Raw genomic sequence first — 23174 nt, forward strand, 5'->3', positions numbered from 1 at the left:
CCAGGATTAGAAATATATTTACCTTTGCAGATAACCAAAATAAAGACAATTCTATTTCTGAGAAGTTGTGCAGACATTTAAGAAATACAGTAGACATTTCATACATTTTCAATTTTTAAAAAAAAATACATGTTTGTGAAAAGTTTAAAATACACTGCTTTAACATGGAATAATATGAGACCAATAGATATTTAACTTTAAAAGCCAAAAGGAACCTCAAAACAAACTGACATAGCATAAATCTAGTTTTAAAAGTACTCTAAACCATATATAGTTTCCAAATTTCTAATGTGGTATGCCAGGCATTTGGTTAAAGATAAATTCCATCATCATTTTTAAATATGTCGATATGCATTAAGCAAAGTCTGAAAACAATGTGGCTTTGACTTTCAGGCTTTTAAGTCCTATGCTGATGTCTTCACGAACCACTCAGTACACACACAGATCTGGAAACTTCATCTCATAGACGGGGACGGACTGGTACTGGGCATGCCCAGAAGTAATGGTCAGTGTTCCTGATGGACTGGGAGGAGGACTGTAAGAGAAGCACACGGCACTGTCAACAGGTGTACTCAAAACTATGTATCTCCAAGCGTACTCAACCTACTACCTGCAAACAGCAAGGAAGAGTCCTGAATGGCAGAAAGAACGTGGTTAGGTGCTGGCCAGGAATGTTAACATTTGTAGTTATAATAATGCATAGAAGTAGGAAGCACACTAAGAATAAGCAGCTCTGCATACACCTCTCAACTAAAATGCACGCGCCTTCTTCTAAACTGACGTGTGTGTGTGTGTGTGTGTGCCTGTGGTGCCTTCGGGGCCTTTCCTATGGGTCTGTCACACTGCCTCACCTCACTGTGCGCACTCTGCTGCCTCCTTGCCTTCCTCGCACCCCTGCTGGGGACGGGGCCCAAAACATGTTACCAGTGACTAAACCCCAGCCTTTCCTCAGAAGTTTTTGAATATGCAAACTTATAATTTGAATCCATTGCATATATTCCTACCCAGATGTTTTTTCCTTACCAATTTAAGAAACTTATCATATGATTTGTCATATGATTTTTTTCCTGTGCTAGGTGACTGAAGGAAAGAAAATGGTAGGTGACTGTGAAGGAAAGAAAAGACTTGTTTGGCTTCTGTTTTGGAGAGCACAAACTCCTTCCTCTAGCTGGCAAATTAACAAGAGAAAATATCCCATACAGGACTGAAAACTCTACAGGCACATAATGTGCCTTTAGTTTAGCTTTTCTATGACAGGTAAGCTATCCCAAAACTGTGACTTCCTTGGATAGGCTACTTAACTTTTAAAAGCCCTCTATATACTTGTGAATGACAACAATCACTATACACTTTTTAGGTATATTATAAATAGTAAGTGAAATGATATACTTAGCACAGTGTCTAGAACATTGTATGTGCTCAATAAATATTAACTATTAGTAGTAAGCATTCAATAAATGCTAAGATGTGGTAGTTGTATCAACAAAACTGAATTAGTTCTAACACTTAGTTGAAAATATTAAATCATATATTAAAAAAAATATATATATACATATATATACATATATGTGTGTATATATATATATATATATATATGTATATTTAAACAAGGTCTCTAAGTTTCTGAGTTGAAATATCCCTGGGTACCATTCCCAGTACTACAAAAAAAAAGTTATATCTACATATTAAGTTGGTGTGACTAAATGCAACATAGTGATCGTGAGCAACATTGCTCTAAGAACATGGGTTATAGATTTCTAGTTTGACTTCACCTTCAGAAAGTTACTTTAGCCTTGATATCTTCACCTGCAAAATGAAAAGGATATTATCTACCTACCTTTCAGGATTGTGATGAGGATTAGAAGAAATAAAAGACAAAGATCTAGTCATCATTACAGTTTTACAGCTAGTAAAACATCAAGAAGTAAATGTCCTCACTCAGCAATTTTCTTTTAATTTTCCAGGTCTATAGCTCCTATTTCTGAAATGTTGTAAGTAAGTGATTCTCTTCTTAGTAGGAACAGTGGGAAAGTGCCTAGAAATAAAGTGATCCTGGCAGCAAAATGATATGCATTTAGCTGAAAGCAGAAAATAAGCTAAAATAAAAAAACAAGTGGACAACCAGTCTCTTCCACCTAACACATCTGTAAGATTCAAGGGTTGAAGTAAAACAGACTTAATCAAATAAAAACTATAAAAGATATGGCTGATATAGAACAAACTTCTAGAAGCACAGAGATGTGTGTCTCCTCTACTGGACCACCTTATACAAGGGCCAGATTCCACATTGAAGCCAAGGCCGAGTGTGGTGGCGCACGCTTGTAATCCCAGCATTTGGGAGGCTGAGACAGGAGGATCACGGTTTGCTGACAGCCTCAGCTACTGCCTAGTGAGGCCCTTTGCAACTCAGTGAGACCTTGTTTCAAAATAAAGAATAAAAAAAATAATGCTGGGAGTGTAGCTAGGAGGTTGAATGCCCCTGGGCTCCATCCCCAAGACTAAAAAGAAAAAAAAAAAGACTGCACAGAAGTTCTTTCTTGGCAGAGACCCTTGAGCTTCACTCTCCCTCTTCACGTGCTGCATTACTTAATAATGAATAGAAAGAGAATAAGCTAAGTATTTTAGACACTGTATATTCTGGAGCATAAGTCATAACAGAACTCAAACAGATAGGGTCTAAGGAAATGCAAGGAAATTCAACAATTTAAGCAGCTTTAGGACAGGCAGAATCATCACTGCCCTAGAAAAATACTATGAGGTGGGGCCATATTAAACCACAAGTCAAAAAGGTTGAATAAAAATAATTTTTGATAAAATACAGTATCAGGATGAGGATCTTCTGTCATGAAGGAAGGAAAGACCTAAAAGAGGAGCTAGAAAAGCTGAAGACCAGGGGACAGAAACTGGAATCAGACTGCATGTAGTTAACAGAGACCACCCTGACAAAGGCCACCTTGTGATCCTGTTAGTCCTCAAAGAAAAATACAATCACTTAAACATACTCAGTCACAAATTATGGGAGTCCAGTAGTTTTAGTTTTGTTGTTACTGCTGTTGTAATAACAAAACCCTTACCGTATGGTGAGTTCCAATATTTGAGCAAGTCTATCATGAAGCAAATTTGCCTGTAAAGGAGGGGGGAAAAGTTAAAAATGGATTTATAATTTTCCCAATATGTAATAATACAAATATAACTAAACAAGGCATAGCTATAATTATTAGGCTATAAGTACAGAAAGTTTTCATGATTTGGTTTAGCAGTCTCACCTACTGGAATTTAATGTAAATTCCTATTTTTTCCTTTCCTAGTCTCACTGCTAAAAACAAACTGACATACACATAAAATAACCAAGACAAAAGTCACTGAAAACCACAGCCAAAAATTAAAAAATAAATAAAACAGTCACTGGGATTTAGACTGGGACCTGCTGATCCTACCAGCTCACTCCACATGGAGGAGCCTCTCAGGCTTTGTGGTCGTGCTTTCAGAGTTGATGGTCCCCACCTGATAGCTTTCCCTGTGTTCTGTTCATCTGTCTGAAGCGTGGAATTCACCACTGACCAGGAGAGAGTCCCCCAAAGCCTCACTGCCCGCCTTTTCCACACTTACTTTAGATTCACACTGCGCTGCTATTTCTTCAAAAGGTGCTTTCTGGAATTTCTCTATCACAAGACGTCTCTTTTCCTTTTCCTGTTCTTCCATTCCATTGGTATCTACGTAAGAATTCACAAAGACCCATCAAAAGGAACACAGAGCTTCACAAAAGCCTGCCAATAACCATAAGAACTAAAGATCTATAAACCAAAAAAAAGAAGATTAAATTTGAAGGGCTACTGTTATGAAGAAAAATGCAAAAGGTATAACATTACTAAAATATCTCATTTAAGGGTAAAAATATAAACATACTAAAAAATTAAAAATCTAAGAGTTAAAGTTTCAAGGCTCTCTTTCATAGAGTACCTCTGACTCTCTTACAGAGAAAGGAGGGGAGAGGGAGGAAGGAAGAAAAAGGAAGAAGAAGAAGAGGAGGGGGAGGAGGAGGAGAAGGAGCAGGGAGAATGATAACTTCTTACAAGTGAAAAAACTTAAGATTTTTCGTAAATAATGACTTAACTTTTAACTGTGCTCTTGTACATACCAAGTGCTATTTATTAAAATGAATCTTGACACTGAGTGGCATAACTGAAATACAGATGGGGTCCTTTGGATCCCATGGAATCCCATTGTCTGAGCCTTACCACAACTTGAAAGGGATTTTTTTTTGTCAATCTGAAGCTAATATATGTATGGTCTTGCTAAAGTGTGTGACAGTAAAAAATAAAAGTCTATGTCTTTATACCACTGATATAACTGTGTTTGCTTAAGAATAAAGAGAAGATGAGGCAAGAAAAATTTCATAGCCTGAAAATGAAGTTAAATACATGATATATTTACAGAGAGAAGAGGTTTTTGGATTTTTTTTTTTTTTCGGTCATGCTGTCTCCATTATTCTGACTACTATAAAAACACCAAAATAAAGATGAGTTAAATATTAGCAGAGCTAACAAGAACACAGTATCTCACCAATTGCTTTCTTCAATGCTTCAAAGGTGATTTCTTCAGTGTTACTAACCTAGAAAGACATTTTATGTACAAGAGTTAAGAAGAGTCAATATAAATAATAGCTTCCTCCAGTTATAAGTCATCTAGGAACTTCACAACTGTCTTTCTTCTTTGTGTTGCTGATTTGTGCCTATCCTCTAAACATGAAGTAGTCTTCACTTTGCTGTTGGCTACCATAGTGGCTTGCCTATTGCAGTATTCCCCCAAACAATTCAGACTAGCATCAGACTAGCAGAATGCGCACGGCCTCAGCAAGAGAGCCACCCCAATCGCAGAACGCAGGCTCCGGAATGCCACGTGCAACAATATCAGTCTCCTGATCGGGTGCTTCCAAGAGCCATGGCTGAGGTTACACAAAAGTATACCTTTAGCCATGTGGTACATGAGAACTAAGTACTCTATAGCCCTCTAGAGTTTTGGTACTTTCTAAAATTGTTTTGTAAACTTCCTATAGTTTACAAATAAAAAATAAAATAATCTAAGATTTTAAATGATTTGAAAGTAAGAATCACTATTTTGGCAAATGTACAATGAGTATAGCTGATTACTATATTAAAACAAGTCTACTCTGGATTTTCTAGGAGCAACTACCAAGTTTTTATTTTCCATAAATACTTTCTAATTTGGACTCTCAAATACCTTTGGCCTTAAAATATGCAGAAGCTATGAAATCAGCTGTTGGATGATTTTTAAAATACTTTTATTGGTGCATTAGTCTTACTTCATAATGTAATGGTGACACACAGGCACAGAACTTGGTGGGCTTTCCCCTGGCTCCCTCCCCACTTCCCCATACAGGGTACTGAGATTGGCACTGGTATTCACATATATGCAAATGTTAATGCAAGTGATTCCTTCATTAATCCCCCTTCCCCTAGACCACCTCCTTAGTTCCATTGGAGTTTCTCCTCCATCACCTGAAGTCCCACTGTCATCTCAATTATTCCCTAGTTCCTGCATATGAGAGAAAACATTTGACCCTCTCACTTTCTGTGACTGGCTATCTTAACATAATCTCCATCCATTTCCCTGCAAATGATATTATTTGGCTCTCACTAAGTTGTAGAGGGCCTCACTAATTTGCTAAGGCTGTTCTCAAACCTGTGATCTGCCCAAGTACTGGGATTACAGGCATGCGCCAAACACACTTGGCCAATAATACTTTTTATAATAAAAATGCCAATAATATTTTTTGTGGCACCAGAATATTTTCAGATGAAGAGATAATATACCCAGTTACTATAGTATCACTGAATAAAAATTAAGAAATGATACATGGGTACTTGCCTGGATTTTGATCATCCCTACTTTTAGCTCATGAGCTTCTTTTGCTAAGTCTAAGGCAGCAAGACTAACGTAAGCAAAAGACTCCGTGTTCTGCACCTTAGCTTCTCTGTGATACAAAGGCTTTAGCTGGAAACCAAGCAGCAAGAGCTCCACTACCTCCGCTTTTCTACTGAGGGCTCACATTTCTAGTTGAAGTCAGATTAGACTTAGGAATCTTCAGTTGCTTTGCTCTAGATATTTGGAGCAGACATATAAGATTAGGCTTTGGCTGGTTAATTACTTACACCTAGAAGCAATCTAGTACTTTAATGCTGTTTTTCTTAGACAAGAGCCTCAGACTTTTGAGAAACTATAGTACAGGAGAAAGAACACGGAAGAAGTCAGGCCAACATTCTTTTTTTTTATAATACTACATTGTACTTATTAAAATTTGAGTAAGAATTCACCAGTAATCGGTGAAGAACTGCTATGAATTTCTCAGATCCGTGCTATGATACTATTAGTTTTAGTGGAGAAGATAATTTTATATTGTCTTCTGGTATTTGAGTAACCATTTCTAATACATGAGAGCAGATTTCACATGGTTGAGTTTGAAATTCAAATACACTCAAACAAGTGCGATACTAGATTGTACTTTGCATATGTTCAATGTGAGACAAAGATGCCTCACACTTAAGATTTAAGGGAAACAAAAAAATCTTTAAAGTTAATAAGTATTTTAATGGTTTTTAGTGTGAAATTTTGTCAAAAATCTTCCCCCTACATCTCTGTGCAAATATTTTTTCAGTTCATTTTATTAAAATAGACTGATTCTTTTCAACAGTTTTAAGTGCCAGGGAGGGTAAATCTTCCCCCTACATTTCTGTGCAAATATTTTTTCAGTTCATTTTATTAAAATAGACTGATTCTTTTCAACAGTTTTAAGTGCCAGGGAGGGTAGAACATTAACACCCAATCAAATACATTGCAGTTTGACAAGCTTAAATCTAAGAGTGAATGTATTTCTTCCCTCCAAAGTCATAGCAGCAAATTCATAATCATTAAAAGACAGCATTGCAAGAAATCCTCCTTACTAGTAAGGGGTATATAAATTAAGCTAGCTTTGAAAAAAGAGGTGAATTTAGGGAAGACGATTTCTTTTAAGTAAACTAATAAGAAACTTTTTTTTTTTGCGGTACTGGGGGGTGGAACCCAGGGACATTCTACTTCTGAGCTACATCCCCAGCCCTATTTTTTATTCTTTTTATTTTGAAAGGGTCTCACTGAGTTGCAAAGGGCCCAAGTAGTAGCTGAGGTTGTCTTCAAACCGCGATCCTCCTGTCTCAGCCTCCTAAATGCTGGGATTATAAGCATGTGTCACCACTCCCTGCTTAGTAAGAAACTTTTTAAAGCAGCCTTAATGGCCTAAATTTGTAAAATAAATACTCTTAAATACTCTTGACTCTTTAATATTTTCCTAACAAAACGAATTAATTCTATACAAAAGAAAGTTGAATGGTATAGAAGATGTTAACTGGCTATTCCCTGACCTCTAAAGAATTATAAATAATAAATTAAATAGAAATTAATTTAATCTTTGAAAACAAATTAACTTATAGGGATTGAAGAAAAAGGAGGGGAACAAAGAGCAACATAAAGGAGAACAAGAGCATGAATTCAGACAAATGCCTTCCCTTTTCTCCTGAAATGGATATTCCTTTAACTGTTTATACTGTAGTAATAAAAAATTACAAAATACCTAGGAAGGCAACAACAGATACACTTTAAAGAGACTGACTTGAGTTAGAAATTTCCACACTTTTACTTTGCTGCCATCAATACATACGTATATGTTTACTGAATCCTAGGGAACAGGAGCTATTTTTTCTTCATAATAACTCAGGACAGAACATTCTTGTGCTCTACTGAAACAGGAGGAGCCCATTCAATCTACGGGGTTTCACACAGCGGCACCCCTGGAGGAGCACAAAGCTTACTGATTTAGCTGAGCTCACTCATACTTACTGTCCAAAATAATGAGAATTTTTACTGAGAAGTGAAGTTTTGAAACTTTCTATAGGTTGTGAGCATTTGTTTCACATAAGGATGTATAAGTTCCTTTGTCCCTGTAATTTATATTTCATAATTTTTTAAAAATAGAAAGAATCTAGGAGAGCCTACTACCTTAATAGCAAGCTGTATATTTCTCAAAAAATATTAACTTAGTTCTATTTTACAGTTCCTTTTACTATACTGAATTACAATGCAAAAAATCTAATAATACAAAATATGTTATGTTTATGTATCTTTACAGACAACTAAAACGAATTCAGTAAAATAAGTCATAAATACACAGGCTAGATCAGGTTAATTTGTACTAACAATTTAGTTTATTTTGGGATAATTTAGAGTTGCAGTTATTCCTGTTTGTAAATGTAGATGGCAAAATTTTAAGTATTGTCTATCTCAAGACACTATTTTACCATGAATTTGCAGCAACTTACCACATCATCAGAAGGAAGGCTGTTGGGTAAAATATCCACCTGAATGGATACAGTGTCCACAATACTTTTTCTTCTAGAAAGACGATCTTCATCTAAAATAAAAATTGTTTCCCCCCATTATTTATTAAAAATGTTACATTGATTTTACTTATAAACTCTACTTCAAATTCTTTTTTTTTTTTCCGGGTCTGGGGCTGAAACCCAGAGGCATTTGACCTCCGAGTTACACCCCCTGCCCAATTTTTTATTCTTTATTTTGAAACAGGGTCTCACTGAGTTACGAAGGGCCTCACTAAGTAGCTGAAGCTGTCTGTGAACCTCAATCTTCTGGTCTCAGTCTCCCAAATGCTGGGATTACAAGCGTGCGCTACCACGCCCGGCTCAGATTCTTTAAAAAATAGAAAATTAAGTTCCTTGTTTGTTATAAATATATAAAGAAGTATGTTCTCAGACTTAAAGTTTTAAAAATTTTAATTAAAAAGTAAAGTAAAATCATAGTATATAATTATGGGGCACAATGTGATATTTTGATACATTTATAATTGTAGAATCATCAAATCAGGCAAGTTAGTATGTCTTATCACCTCAAATATTTATCCTTTCTTTGTGATAAGGAGGAATATTTAAAATTCCTTTTTTGGCTATTTTTAAATACACATTCTTGCTAATTAGGGTTACTCTGAACGCAATAGAACATTGGTGCTTCCTCCTATTCAACTGAAACTTTGCATTGTGGATTAATCTCTCCCCTTTCTCAAATGTCCATCCCTGCATCTCCCTGAAGATTCGGTAACCACCACTCTACCGCTACTTCTGCAAGTAGCGAGATCAGATAGCATTTGTGTCTGTCAGAAAGGTCACATTTCCCTGTTTAAATTTTAAAGGTCAAATAGTATATGTATATAGAGCACACTTAAAGTTAATTAATCTCGTAATCCATATAGATGTTTCCAGAGCTAGGCTACTATGAGTAATGCTGCAATATATACAGGAATGCAGACATTTCTTTAATAAACTGATTTCAATTCTTTTGGTATACCCCCAGAAGTGGGATTGCTGCATTGTATGGTAATACTATTTTCACTTTATTGTTTTCCAAATGGCTTTTATAATTTACAATGTCACCAACAATGTAAAAGGGTTTCTTTTTCTGTACATCCTTAACACTTATCTTAAACAGTATGAGATGTTACCTTCTTATGGTTCCTATTTGCTTTTCTTCAATGATTTAGCACTGAGGCATTTTTCATGTATCTGTTGGCCACTGTACCTCTCTTTTTAAGAACTCTTTAGCTCTTCCCTATTTTTTTTTTTAACAGAATGTGTTCCCCTGTTATTGAAGACGCTGAGTCCTTGTATTCTTTGGACATTAGTCTCTTAGAATATCTGCCACATTCTCAAACTTAAATTTTGTGAATCAGATTAAAAAATAAAATTGATGATGTGGACTGAAATACAGCTACTGGTTTTTTATTTTTCAAAATGGGCACTTAGAACGTCAACATTAACAACCATTATCTAATGTAAATAAAAAGCAAAACATGTCAACAACAAAAGAAATATGTATCTAACTTCTTTAAGGTATTCAGCCTAACAGAGAGAGAGAGAGAGAGAGAGAGAGAGAGAGAGAGAGAGAGAGAGAGAGAGAGAGAGAGAGAGAGAGAGAGATTGGTTGTATGCATGTTTAGATTTTACTGGAGATTAAACCCAGAATCATTCTACCTCTGAGCTAGATCCTGAGCCCTTTGTTGTTGTTGTTGAACAGGGTCTTTGCTAGGTTACTGAGAATCTCACTACATTCTGTTGTAAAACCTGCTGATCCTCCTGTCTAAGCCTCCCAAGTAGTGGGGGTTATGGGTATGTGATACCATGCCTGGCTTTTTGCCCTTACATCTTTAATTTCCCCACAGAATAGTTAAAAGCTGTCAACTAACTCTAGTGTTAAAATGGTAGTTTGGGAACTAATTATGAGAAAGTGTTTAGAGTACATTAAAAATTATGAATTAAATAAATTTGCTGATTTGATTAAAATCTGTCCACCATTTTCAATCACTCATATTCAGCAGCAAAATCTTTTCCTTTATAATTCTATTACCTGTTCAGAACAACTTTCTCTGCATTGCAATGCTGTATCTATGTTTGCAAATTTGCCCTGAAGTTTTATAATTATTATCCCACCAACAACTACTCGGTTTGCAAATCAAACCCACAGCTATTCCTAGCCTACTTTATGATTAAACACTTCATGAAAATTTGAATTTGTGATTAAAATCTCCTTCTATGCATTCTTTTCTATTCCTACTTTCTACTTCAGTACTCTATACTCTATACTCAGGTGTTCAGAGACCATGTCAAGTGTCAGGGACAGAATGATGAATACAGAGTCCAAGTCTTCATACAGCTTACAGTTAAACAGGTAGAAAAAAATCACAAGAAAAACTGTGATGGAGAAGTAGAGGATGCTGGGAGAAATAGGGCATGGTGGTGCATTCCTGTAATTACAGAACTTGGGAGGCTGAGACAGGCTCAAGGTCAGCTATAGCAACTTAGTGAGACCCTGTTTCAGGAAGGAAGGAAGGAAGGAAGGAAGGAAGGAAGGAAGGAAGGAAGGAAGGAAGGAAGGAAAAAGAAAAGAAGGTGGTGTAGCCCAGAGGTAATCTCTAGTATTCCAAACAAACAAAAACAAAAACAGGCAAATTAGGTGACAAATCCTGCTCTTCCTCTAAATTTTATACCATTCACCCAAGTGCCCAGGTTAGAAATATAATTTCTGGCTTTCTTCTTGTCTTCCTACACCCATCAAATGGCTGTAGCTTCTACTGTATATTTTTCTAGAATCTACCCATGTCATAGCTAGTGGGGATTACTAAAGAATCTTCTAAATGGTCACCCCATCCCCAATTTTCTAAACTATGACTATTTCTAAAACAAAATTATGACCATATTATACCAATTAAAATAATTCAGTGTCTACCCACTGCTTTTCAGAATAAAGTTAATACTGTTTAACTTGTATATAAAATTCCCAACCCCATTCCTTCAATTTACTCCAGATAGACCAACATTATATTAATTCCCTGAACAAATGTTGTTCTTTCCTACCTCCTTTCATGAATGTTGTTACTTCTGCATGGAACACAGTTCAATTTTCTTAACACTTCAGACTCAACCTAGGGATTTTTTTTTTCTCTGAAAGACATCCTGGTCCATCAAACCTGGATCAAATACTCTCCTAGTATTGCCTGAATGCACTAAGCTTCCCTGTTACAGCCTTTAAGAATATTGCAATTGCTCAACTAGACAAATTGTGAATGAAATTAACTCCTTTCCTACACACTGAGAATAATACTGGTAGTTTTATCTTGGGAAAGCCAAGAAAACGATTCTTCAAATTGCCCTCCATATTTTGTGGTTCAAGTGTAAACCCACTGAGAAAGACATGGGCTCTATACAGCCTAAGTGGGGTTGTACTTGTCCTGCCCATTCTTGTTTCTTCACAGCTAACACACAAAGCATACGAGAGGCACTCATTAAACACGTAAATAGCTGTGCACATTTACCTCTAGCTACTCGGTCCTTCTAAAGGATCCAGCCAGAGCAATACTTGGTACATACCTAGACATATACTAACCATTCAAACTTTACACTGACTGGAGATAAAATAAAGAATGAAGATGTTATGATAAGCTAACCTTTACTGATCATGTATTATATGGCAGGCACCAATAGTACAATAAGCTTTAGGCTGATCATTATTCTTCCTCTGGAACTAGTTATCATTATGTTTCAGTTGTTCATATGTATGTCTTCCCTAGATTTTAGTCCTTAAAGATATGACTGCATCTTAACATCTTAAACATCTTAACATCTAAAAGTTACAAGAGTGTCCAGTATGTATTAGGCATCCAGTTGAGATTTATGGAATAAATGAAAACAAATCAATCTAATCAATCTAGATCATTCTGGATGCCTGAACAATCTGAGCTCATACAAAATAGTTAGCAAAATTACAAGACTTATCAAAGACCTAACTGAACAGCAGTTAATCTGTTGTGTTAACTTCTCAGATTATTTAATATCAGTCTCACTGTCTTCAAATGCAAACAAACAATTATAAAATAAGAAAATGAGTAAGAAGCTTATCCAAGTACCTGGCACACGCTGCATGATAAAGGGCCGTTTTTGTGGTGATGTTAAGGTTGCATAGGCACAAATTAAGTATATTTTGCTCATACTTCTGTTACATTGTTCTTAAATCCCTTTAATTTTATAAATAAATATCTGATAGTTTTACAGTAAAAGAAAATTTGGTAGCTGATTATCCCATAAACACCACTGTTTCTTCAGACTCCTTTTATGTCAAGGCAGGATACACATGCCACAGGCTGGCTCTACATCACCAAAGTCATTATTAGTCAGAAATATCCTGGTTGTCTAGGGATTGCTATGCAGTTATATAATCAGGTATACATGGAGCTATTCAGAATCCCCAATCAACCATAATGAGACATTAGGAGAAAGAACACATCTTTCTATGGGTGGTAGGCAACAGGGAAGAGCAAATCATTTACTAAAACAGTATCAGCTTTCTCTTTTAAGAGTTAAAGAAACAGGGTAAAAGGTAATAGCAGGAAAAGGGAAATCAACTATGGCTATAAGGAAGGAACACAAAGTGTAGCGAAACATTAACTCTACAGCACACAGGCACTGCTGCCTTTTCTAAAAGCTGCGCTCCTACAGGACAGGGTGGGACACGGCAGGCTGCACTGCGCTGGGTTACCTTTGTACTTGTGCTTGGGTTTTTGAGGTTTTTTGCCGGAAGGAAAGAGAGCTAAACCCAAATTATGAGAATGTCATATTTTAAAAGTCATTTTAAAAAAATCTCTTTAAATTACACAGCTGTACTAATGTTTTATTCTTAGCATTTTTTCCTTCAAGGAAATCATGAAGAGACTCTTTTCTAGTATGAAGGTTAAGAGATAATGCAAAAGCTTTTATTAACACTTTACTGTGAATTATCATTGTAAAAATGTATATATTTTGGATCTAGATTATAAAAAAGATGGTTATTCACAAAATGTAATGCTTTTAGTGATTAATACAGAAAATTAACCAACTAAAATCAAATTAATTCTTTTATAGAACAGAAGTATCCCAAAGGAAAAACTCGTTCTTCCACCAAATTTAATATTCATATAATCAAGAACTGAAAATGAGAGTACAATAAATTATTTTATTTTATTTTTTTGGTGGTGCTGGGGGTGGAACCCAGAGGCTTTCTACCTCCAGGCTATATTCCCAGACCTATTTTATATTTTATTTGGAAACAGGGTCTCACTAAGTAGCTGAGGCTGGCTTTGAACCTGTGCGATCCTCCTGTCTCAGCCTCCCAAGTGCAGAGATTGCAAGCGTGCGCCACCACGCCTGGCTCTTTTATTTTAATTTTTAAAGCAAAATTTAAATCCAAAACACCATGTATTTTTGTTTTCAAACATTACAGAATTATTTTAGGAAAGAAAATATAATGTGGATGAAAAACTTCCCAACCTAAACTGTTTGCAGTTTTAATTACGCAGCAGTCTGCACTGTTTCAAATGCAAATGTTTCCCAATTCATTAAGCTCGATAATCACACATCACTTATTACTCATTAAACAATTTCAATAAGTTAAATGCAATATTACATAAAGAAGAAAGACTTCATTCTGCTCCTTTGCTTAAAGGACAATATTTGGTACATTAATAAATGAATATAATAAAATATTAAGAATAACGGAAACTCTTCAGCACTTGATTTGTGTTTGGTTAAATTGCATCTACATCTTTAGAGACCTTTTTAAGGTTTTGAAAAGCAAAACCGGAAAATAAAAAATAATTTAAAAAGTTTAAAAAAGGCTGTATACATACCAATAATTTATTTTCAGTATTAATTGTGAAATGAAACAACTGAAACATAATGAAACATCACCAATGGTAAAATGAAGAGCTGTGAGTCTCCTGCTCTTACCTGTTACTTGTGGCACGTAGGGTACTGACAGTCTCTCCACACTGTACCCACTCCCACCTAGTGACTCTGCAATCTTGTTGGTCAGGAAGTACAAATTTTTGTCATGCTTCTCTAAAGACTTTGGAAGCCTGTCAGGTTGATTAAAACAACAACCATTCGTTATTATTTAATGTTGAACAAAAATAAGTGAATAAGTAAAACATTCTAAAGAAGATTCTCAATGTCCTAATACAAACAGGAGTTAAAATGTAATTAATAAAAAGTCAGTATATTTTCTGAAAGTTAATCTGAGCTATTTAAAAACACATATTATGTGGCCATATTAACCCTGCTGCTATGATTTTCTCCAGTAATGTTCCGGCAGTAATTCAACCTTATACTGCTCTGCTGATACCCGAATGTTAAGATGATGAAAAACATTAATGTTGGTTTTGATTTTCATGCTAGCTTAAATATACTGAGAGGAAAAATTTAAACACAGCTCACTGATTGTTAATGAAGCCCCATTCTCCAGCTAAGTCACGGGAAGCACCTGAGGACTGATGTTCATTTCACAGGGCTAGTGTTATCCTATGCTGATGCTTTCTATATTGATCTGCTTTAAGAGCCCAAACTCAAATCAAGCATGCAAGTACTATTATTCATATGTATTTTTTCTTTGGAGAGAAAGAAAGAATAAAAGATTAAATGTCTCAATTTTCCTTAGTCTTTGTTCCATAATTTTATGGGTTTTGTTATCTCTTATTGAAAATTTTCAACAGAATATTATAGTCTCTTAAAGGAATATTCATTTCTATATGAAAACATAAAAAATGCTATAGTTAAAAAAGGGTCACACTGGCCGGGCGTGGTGGCGCACGCTTATAATCCCCGTGCTTGGGAGGCAGAGACAGGAGGATCACACTGGTTCGAAGCCAGCTGTGCTGGCTTAAGAAACCCTGTTTCCCAATAAAAAAAGGATAAAAATAGGTCTGGGAGTGTAGCCCGGAGGTAGAAGGGTTTCCAGGAACCCCAGTACCACCAAAAAAAAGAGAAAAGGTCACATTAAAAAAAGCAGAATAAACATTTTTTCCAAGATTACCTCCATGTGTACATGAGTCTACATTTATAATGTGCAAGAACTTTTATACCAAGGAAATAAAATTAATTAAATGATAAAACCAGAGAATGATGATTATATTAGAAAATTATAACAACAGTTTACTCCTACAATCATTAGTTTCTGATTTGTTTCTCTAGTCAGCTATCCTTAAAACATAATAAATTAACGTACACGCACTTATCTCTGAAAATATGCTCTGGTAGAAAATAAGGGGCTTCCATAGTTCGAATTTCAATAACCTGAAAAATACCCAAGAACAAAGCAAAACAAATATTAGAATTCTAACCTTTTAGGACCTTCCTTGCTATAATTGGAAAAAATTAAAAAAACAAACGGGCCGGGCGTGGTGGTGCACTCTTGTAATCCCCACACTTGGGAGCCGGAGACAGGAGGATTGTGCAGGTTCAAAGCCAGCCATGCTGGCTTAAGAGACCCTGTTTCCAAATATAAAACAGTATAAAACATTTTAAAATAGGCCTGGGAGTGTAGCTCGGAGGTAGAAGGGCTTTCAGGAACTCCAGTATCACAAAAAAAAAAAAAAAAAATAATAATAATAATAATAATAAATAAAAAACAACACCTTTAAACATTTATATGAGATAGTCACTTTATTTTGGAATTCAAGATAAATTTTTAGCCCAGATATATAGTTCATTTTGTTTCCACATTTATTATTTTAAAAATTCAGCAGGTAAAATTATGACAATATAATAACATATGAAGTAAAAAAAAAGATGCATTCATTTCCTAAAACCTACTACAAAGAAATAAGTGCATGCATTTTTCTCAAAAGTGCTATTTGGAAATCCCTTTCATGAATCGGCAGCCTGCGCACAGCGTCTCCACACACTCGTGAGACCTGGTCCTTCACGGACCTATGACAACTTAGAGGAGCACTTTCTCTCCTAACGTTTACATCGTCCTAATGGTGGTCATCAAGCAGTCACTCAGATGCTTTCTAATGAATGAGTGTTATTTCCTAGAATGCAACAAAATGCTACATCAGTTAAGGACTGAATGACGTGCTTCCAATTTCATAAAAATAAGGTTATCTCTGTCAAATATCTTTACTTTTTAATTTTATTTTCTGTACCAGGATTGAACCCAGGGGCTCTCTACCTCTGAGCTACAACCCTACCCTATTTTAGTCTTTTATTTTGAAACAGGGTCTAAATTGTGAAGGGCCTCATGAGTTGCTGAGGTTGGCTGCGAAATTGTGTTCTGTCTCATTCTCCCAAGTCTTTACTTTTTCTTATACTTTTATTGGTGCATTATAATACACATCATATGAGGTTCACTGTGCTACAAAGTCCTAAATGCACACAGGGTATGATTCCCTCTGGATCCCACCCCATTCTCCATTCTGATGGGTAAAATATATGTGTTTATTATTTATTTACTATTAATTGATTAATTAACTTATTTTGTAATACTGGGGATTGAACCCAGGGGCATTTTACCTCTGAGCTACACCCTCCACCTTATTTTTTTTATTCTTTATTTTGAAAAAGAGTCTCACCAGGTTGTGAAGGGCCTCACTAAGTTTCTAAAGATGGCTGCAAACCTGTGATCCTCCTGCCTCAGCCTCCATGTACTGGGATTACAAATGTGCACCATCACACCTGACTAAAATATCTTTAAAAGTGGCCATTCTCTGCCAGGTAAGTTAGGGCTCTGAAATGTATATTACATCATGAAAGTAGCTAAAAGTTACTGTTGAAAAGTATCTAAATGTGGTTAAAAGAGAGGTCATAAAATTCTAAGAGGTACATTAATTATTTAGCTTTTGAAATTGATCGCAATTAGAACAACAATATCAAATACAATGTAACTTAAGAAAATTTAGAAAATAAGATTAATAATACTCGAAAAAGTACAGAAGTGCATAAGCTATAGAAAAACTATATATTCTATTTAACTACTATATTAAAAATTCTAATAAAATAACAAACATCAAAGGAAATATGAAATACTACAGCCTTAATGATAGTTTCAATTTAGAGAATTATCTTAATAACTTGACACATTAATCATCAAAATTGAAAATAATTGTCACTCAAAGAAAAGTAGTCATTTTTGTTCAAAACTCAAGCGTGAGAATTTTGTGAACACATTACCTTGGTAACATGCTGGCAGAATGCTGGAACAGCTATCATCTGACTCACAAAGTTGAGGTATGCTGCAACCAGGGCCATCATCCCACAGCGATGGTACATAGGCAAGTTATCCTCATTGATAATCGCGCTGTCCTTTAGCAAACAACACATACATCTGACAGGTAAGCTGTTAGGCTCCACCAGCATTTTCCCTATGGTTACACTGGAAAATCACAGATAATCTGGAATGCTAACAAAAATGTCACCTTTTCATGCTGGGCGTGGTGGCGCACGCTTGTAATCCCCGCGCTTGGGAGGCTGAGACAGGAGGATCACGCAGGTTCGAAGCCAGCCTCAGCTACTTAGTGAGGCCCTCAGCAACTTAGTGAGACCTTGCTTCCAAATAAAAAAATATAAAATAGGTCTCGGAGTACAGCCCGAAGGTAGAGAGCCTCTGGGTTCCACCCCCAGTACTACCTTTTCCAATTTTTTTAAAAAGAATTCTGAAAGGAGAAATGTCTAACTACCACAGGGATGAATCTTTCAACTTAGTGTCTCATTAAGGAAACTTTCCCTAAATACACACACATACAGAGATGGTAATCACATGCCCTTTTGTACTGTCCTCTTTTTAATATTCCACACAACTTCAATTAAACATGTTATATATAATTATTATTCAATGACTATCTTCTGCACTAGATTCAAAGTATGGACACAGAGACAGTGCTTATCTTTTCATCATAGTATTAAAGGCTTTGAACAATATTTAGAACACAGTTGATGTTCATTTGTTAAAAGAATTAATGAATGTGATCATAATATTGAGCACTTTTTATTTATTTTTGGTACTAGAGACTAACTGAGGGGTATTCTACCTCCACGTTATTTCCTTTGTTCCTCCCTTTTTAATTTTGAAAGAGTCTCATTTAATTGTTGAGGCTGGCCTCAAACCTGTGATCCTCCCATCTCAGACTCCCAAGTACTTTATTTCTATAACTATGTACCTCAGTACCAAAATTTATGTCCTTGATTACAGGCAGCAACTCAGTAGAGACGGCATCTGCTTCATAAAAAAAGTTTTCCTCAGTAAAAAGTTATAAAAGCATACCTGTAAAGCAATGGCCAACCGTATAAGATCAATAACTACGTCTTCATTGGCTAATTCAATAGTTATAAGAGCAAGAGTAGTATAAAGTAGCTCGTAGTTTTTCTGAACATTGTCTTCCTCTTTACAGCCCAAATATACGTGCCGATATAACTGTTGCCCATTCTGAAAGATGAAAAAGATAATTTTGCTTAAGATGTAATAATGGCAAATATCATATGTAAATAACCTTCTAAAAGTGATTATATTTTTTCATAACATGAAAATAAAATTTTCATCAGATAGTTAAGTAGTATTTTATTTATTAGTATCAATAAACATGTAAGTATGCAACTCAAACCTAACACTAGAGTTGAAGAACAAACCTTAAAAGAGAAAGTAAGAAATAGGTCCAATGTGAATAAAACGTTTCTAGTATTAATTTTTAAAAAATGCAAATTATGGTTTTATTTAAAAAAAAAAAAAAAAAGGAATGAATGGCCTATACATCTGTGACACAGCCCAGGCAATGATGAGGGATAGTGTGCTGAGGGGACATGTGCTTTCCTGTCATGAACATCTTGGACAGGAGCTGTCTAGGAAAGATGCCTGCAGGTGCTAGATTGTAGAAATTTCCCAGGAACCTCACAGAGGCTTTTCTCTACACCAGATCTAAGTGTGTAAATGAATCAAAGTATTAACCTAAATATGTTCATAAATGATAGAGACGCAACAAAAGAGACATCTTGTGGCAGAGTTATATCACAAATACTATTAAAGATACACGCATGGATGGGTTTTACTAATAGAGCTGAATAAAATAACTAAACTTAAAAGAATATATAACAGCTCATTTCTCACAAAATAACAAAAACAAAACTAAGTTCTCAAGTAAAGGACCTACAGATACACGAGGATACCAGGAGATATGGAATGGGATTCGGTGAGGGCAAAAGGCAGACTTGATGAAGGAAGCCGTGAAAAGATGCTATGCTCATATATAAAGTTATCAATACCAATGCCAATATGGAGGAGGGAGCAGGATGGGATCCAGAGGGAAAAATATCAAGTACGGTGTGCCTGTGATTATGACGTATAATTACAGCGCACCAATCAGAGTACATTTTAAAAAAAAGTCAAGAGTCATGAGCCGGGCACAGTGGCACATGTCTGTAACCCAGCACCTGAGAGGCTGAAACAGGAGGATTGAAGATCGGAGGACAGCCCCAGCAACTTAGCAAGATCTTGTTTCCATGTAAAAATAAAAAGGGCCAGGGGTATGTATATCTTGGAGGTAGAATGCCACTGGGTACAATCCTTGGTATCAAAAAATAAAATGAAATAAGAAGGCTGAGGTTGATTAATGGATGAGCTACATTCAAATATGTGTATAAGTATGAATGTAGCATGGTCAACCTGGACACTCATTGTTGGGAGAGGGGAAAGTGGAAAGGGAGGAGGGCACCAAACAGTGTCTGAATGTGTGCCATTTTCAATATGATCCACATAAGAAAATAAAAATATTGGGAGACGGAGATAGGAGGATTGCGCAGGTTCCAAGAGAGCCGTGCTGGCTTAAAAGACCCTGTTTCCAAATAAAAGTATAAATTAGGTTTGGGAGTGTAGCCCGGAGGTAGGAGGGTTTCCAGGAACCCCAGTACCACCAAAAAAATAAATAAATAAATAAATAATAAACATAAACATAAAAAAGTCAGTAATGGCCACCTGTGGCTAGGGTGGAGTTATAAAGACAGGGATATGGGATGCTTTTGGTTAAACTGTTGTTCACTTTAATATAATTAAAATAACAATGCCAGTATTTTTTACAGTTCATAATAAAACGTGCCTTTTTCTACATCAACACAAGCTCTTTTACAGATGGGAAACTATATTCTGAGTGGATGGTACTCAGTGGGAGCAGCTGTTTTCTCTGAAGTACAAACTTCACAAGATGAGAGAAGAAGAGATCCTTCCAGGGTATATTGTAAGGGCTTCCTACCCCAGGACCATTTTTCAAACAGATTCAATATCTAAGATAATCCTAAAACACTCAGGGACCAGTTTTAGACTGGGTAGTAATGTGAGACACAGCTGCCTAAACATGTCTTAATGTGGGCACTGAAACTGCCCATGGTAAAATTCCTGCTCCTCCTATATAAGGGCAGTGTATTGTCCTGTGTGAGAGGACCTAATCCTTTGCTTTAGATCCTCATAGAAATTTTTATAAGCTGCCAAGTAAAGTTTCATATAAAAACTAAATTTTTTGGCCGGGCATGGTGGCGCACGCTTGTAATCCCAGCATTCGGGAGGCTGAGACCTGGAGGATCGTGGTTCGCGGACAGCCTCAGCTATTTAGTGAGGCCCTCTGCAACTCAGTGAGACCCGGTTTCAAAATAAAGAATTAAAAGTAGAGCAGGGGGTATAGCTTGGAGGTAGAATGCCCCTGGGTTCCATCCCCAGACCCACAAAAAAAAAAAAAAAAAAAAAAGAAAAACAACAACCTAAATTTTTACTGATAAAATGAATTGGAAGATAAATGAAAAAGGGTGTCAAATTATCCAAATAAAATTGTTGAGAAAATTATTATAAAATATAAAAAACAGGGCAGGGGATGTAGCTCAGAGGTAGAATGCCCCTGGGTTCCATTCCCAGATCCACAAAAAAAAAAAAAAAAATTACACAACAGAGAGATAACTATATCTGAGCATTCAAAATTTAACAAAGACTACGGGGAGTGGTGGTGGACGCTTGTAATCCCCGTGCTTGGGAGGAGGAGACAGGAGGATAACACAGGTTTGAAGCCAGCCATCCTTGCTTAAGAGATGCTGTTTCCAAATAAAAAGTATAAAGTAGGTCTGGAACTGTAGCCCAGAGGTAGAAGGCTTTCCATGAATCCCAGTACCATCAAAATAATAATAATAATAATAATAATAATAATAATAATAATAATATAACAAAGACTAATAGTCTAATCTTGCAGTTAAGTGCCACAGCCTAGCCTAGCAAAATTAAGCACAGGGAGCATTATTTCTGATGCTGTCAGATAAAATGAAACAGATAAAATAAAATCCAGTCTCAATGATTGTGTAAGATCATCATATACAGTCAAAAACTCCAAATTAGTTATAAATTGAGTTTTCAAAATTCATTGCATTGGTCATGATTATAAGTTTCTCAGTTATATGAATCATTTCATTATTGAAGTGATATTAAGATATACTAAAAAAATCAAGAATAAAGTTAATATCTCTGTCCTAAATATATACTATATCAAGTATTTTATCCGCTGAATCAGAATAATTTAGGAATAGTGATACTGTTATAAGCACTGGTGTACGTTATTTTAAACTGTGAAGGTATTAACTTGACACAGTCACAGTAATGATGTGGTCAGCAACATGAACCAAGGTGACAGGGAGAGAACGGTGTAGTAAATAAGCAACAAGGCACAGGGAGAAGGCCGTCTCTGCACCTGTCCTTCTGTGGCCACATTTCCTGCGAGACCGACCTCTCCAGGGCAGCTGGCGTGCGGCACGGTCCTCTATCTCCACATCAAGCTCAGTGTCTGGCAAACAGTAGGTGCTCAAGCCCTGATGACTAGTGACTACACCGAAAGTGAGCTCTTTATGCTCAACCACAGATGCCACAATCTTCTAACCTCAGCCATCTGTCAGTAGATCTACAGAATATACATTATAATTTACATAATATTTTACATTGTAACTGGATAAGAGTTGTTAAGGGCAGAGATCCTATCTAACTCATCTTGGTATCTCAATAATGTATATAACACTGCCTAACAAGTGGTAAATACTCATTATAGTTATTTATTCCATAGTGATAGCTGTTTTCAAAACATTAAAAATGTCTATAAGAGTTACTAAAAAGGAAATTTGTATGTGTGTTCTGGATGGGAAGGAGGGCAGGGCAGAAGTTATTCTTAGACATTTCACTCCAAAGAAGAAACTTAGAACTAGTATAGCAGCCATATGGCTCAATCTTTAAACACAAGCTGGATGAGATGGACCAGGACTGTGGTAACCTAGGGGAGGCTGAAGTTGGAAGCACGAGGCCTTTCAACTCCATAGTCTATATACAGATTCTGTTTAGGGGGAGTACTGGAGATTGAATCTAGAGGAATTCTACCTCCAAGCTACAGCCCCAGACCTTTCTATTTTATTTTGAAACAGAATCTCCCTAAGTTACCAAGGCTGGCCTTGAACCTGCAATTCTCCTGTCTCAGCCTCCCAAGTACTGAGATTAGAAGTGTGAACCACCTCACCCTGCTCTATGGAATTATTTTAAGGCCATAGATAAATATAACAGCACTTAAGAATTAAAAGTACTATAACTTATATCATGCATTTATTTTAGATGCATGTACTTTAAGATGGTCTTACCTTTTTCATGAAACTTGTGTCTTGTCTACAAATTTTTTCTCTTTTTATCTTTAGGTCAGCTACATCTGGTATTATTCTAGAGATGAACAATATATTATTCTTCACAAACAG

General features: G+C 36.0%; 1 protein-coding gene across 2 annotated transcripts in view; it reads right to left on the reverse strand.

Annotated features, from left to right (window-relative positions):
• Nucleotides 1–429: 429 nt before the first annotated feature.
• EFR3A (EFR3 homolog A) overlaps nucleotides 430–23174 on the reverse strand; it is a gene marked incomplete at its 3' end in the record, with an annotated part of 60227 nt that continues 37482 nt past the window's right edge. Inside the window, exons 12-22 of one of the 2 annotated variants that reach the window (XM_080693936.1) lie at nucleotides 23064–23139; nucleotides 18688–18849; nucleotides 17598–17729; nucleotides 15652–15719; nucleotides 14379–14506; nucleotides 13153–13203; nucleotides 8373–8464; nucleotides 4564–4612; nucleotides 3610–3713; nucleotides 3075–3124; nucleotides 430–535 (exon numbers count right to left, since the gene is read on the reverse strand). In XM_080693936.1, the coding sequence (XP_080550062.1) occupies nucleotides 430–535; nucleotides 3075–3124; nucleotides 3610–3713; nucleotides 4564–4612; nucleotides 8373–8464; nucleotides 13153–13203; nucleotides 14379–14506; nucleotides 15652–15719; nucleotides 17598–17729; nucleotides 18688–18849; nucleotides 23064–23139 (1018 nt within the window). The remainder of the gene's footprint in view (nucleotides 536–3074; nucleotides 3125–3609; nucleotides 3714–4563; nucleotides 4613–8372; nucleotides 8465–13152; nucleotides 13204–14378; nucleotides 14507–15651; nucleotides 15720–17597; nucleotides 17730–18687; nucleotides 18850–23063; nucleotides 23140–23174) is intronic. The other variant, XM_080693937.1, reaches the window with a different exon arrangement.

This window comes from Muscardinus avellanarius (assembly GCF_963383645.1).
Source record: "Muscardinus avellanarius genome assembly, chromosome: 4".
Lineage (NCBI taxonomy): Eukaryota > Metazoa > Chordata > Mammalia > Rodentia > Gliridae > Muscardinus > Muscardinus avellanarius.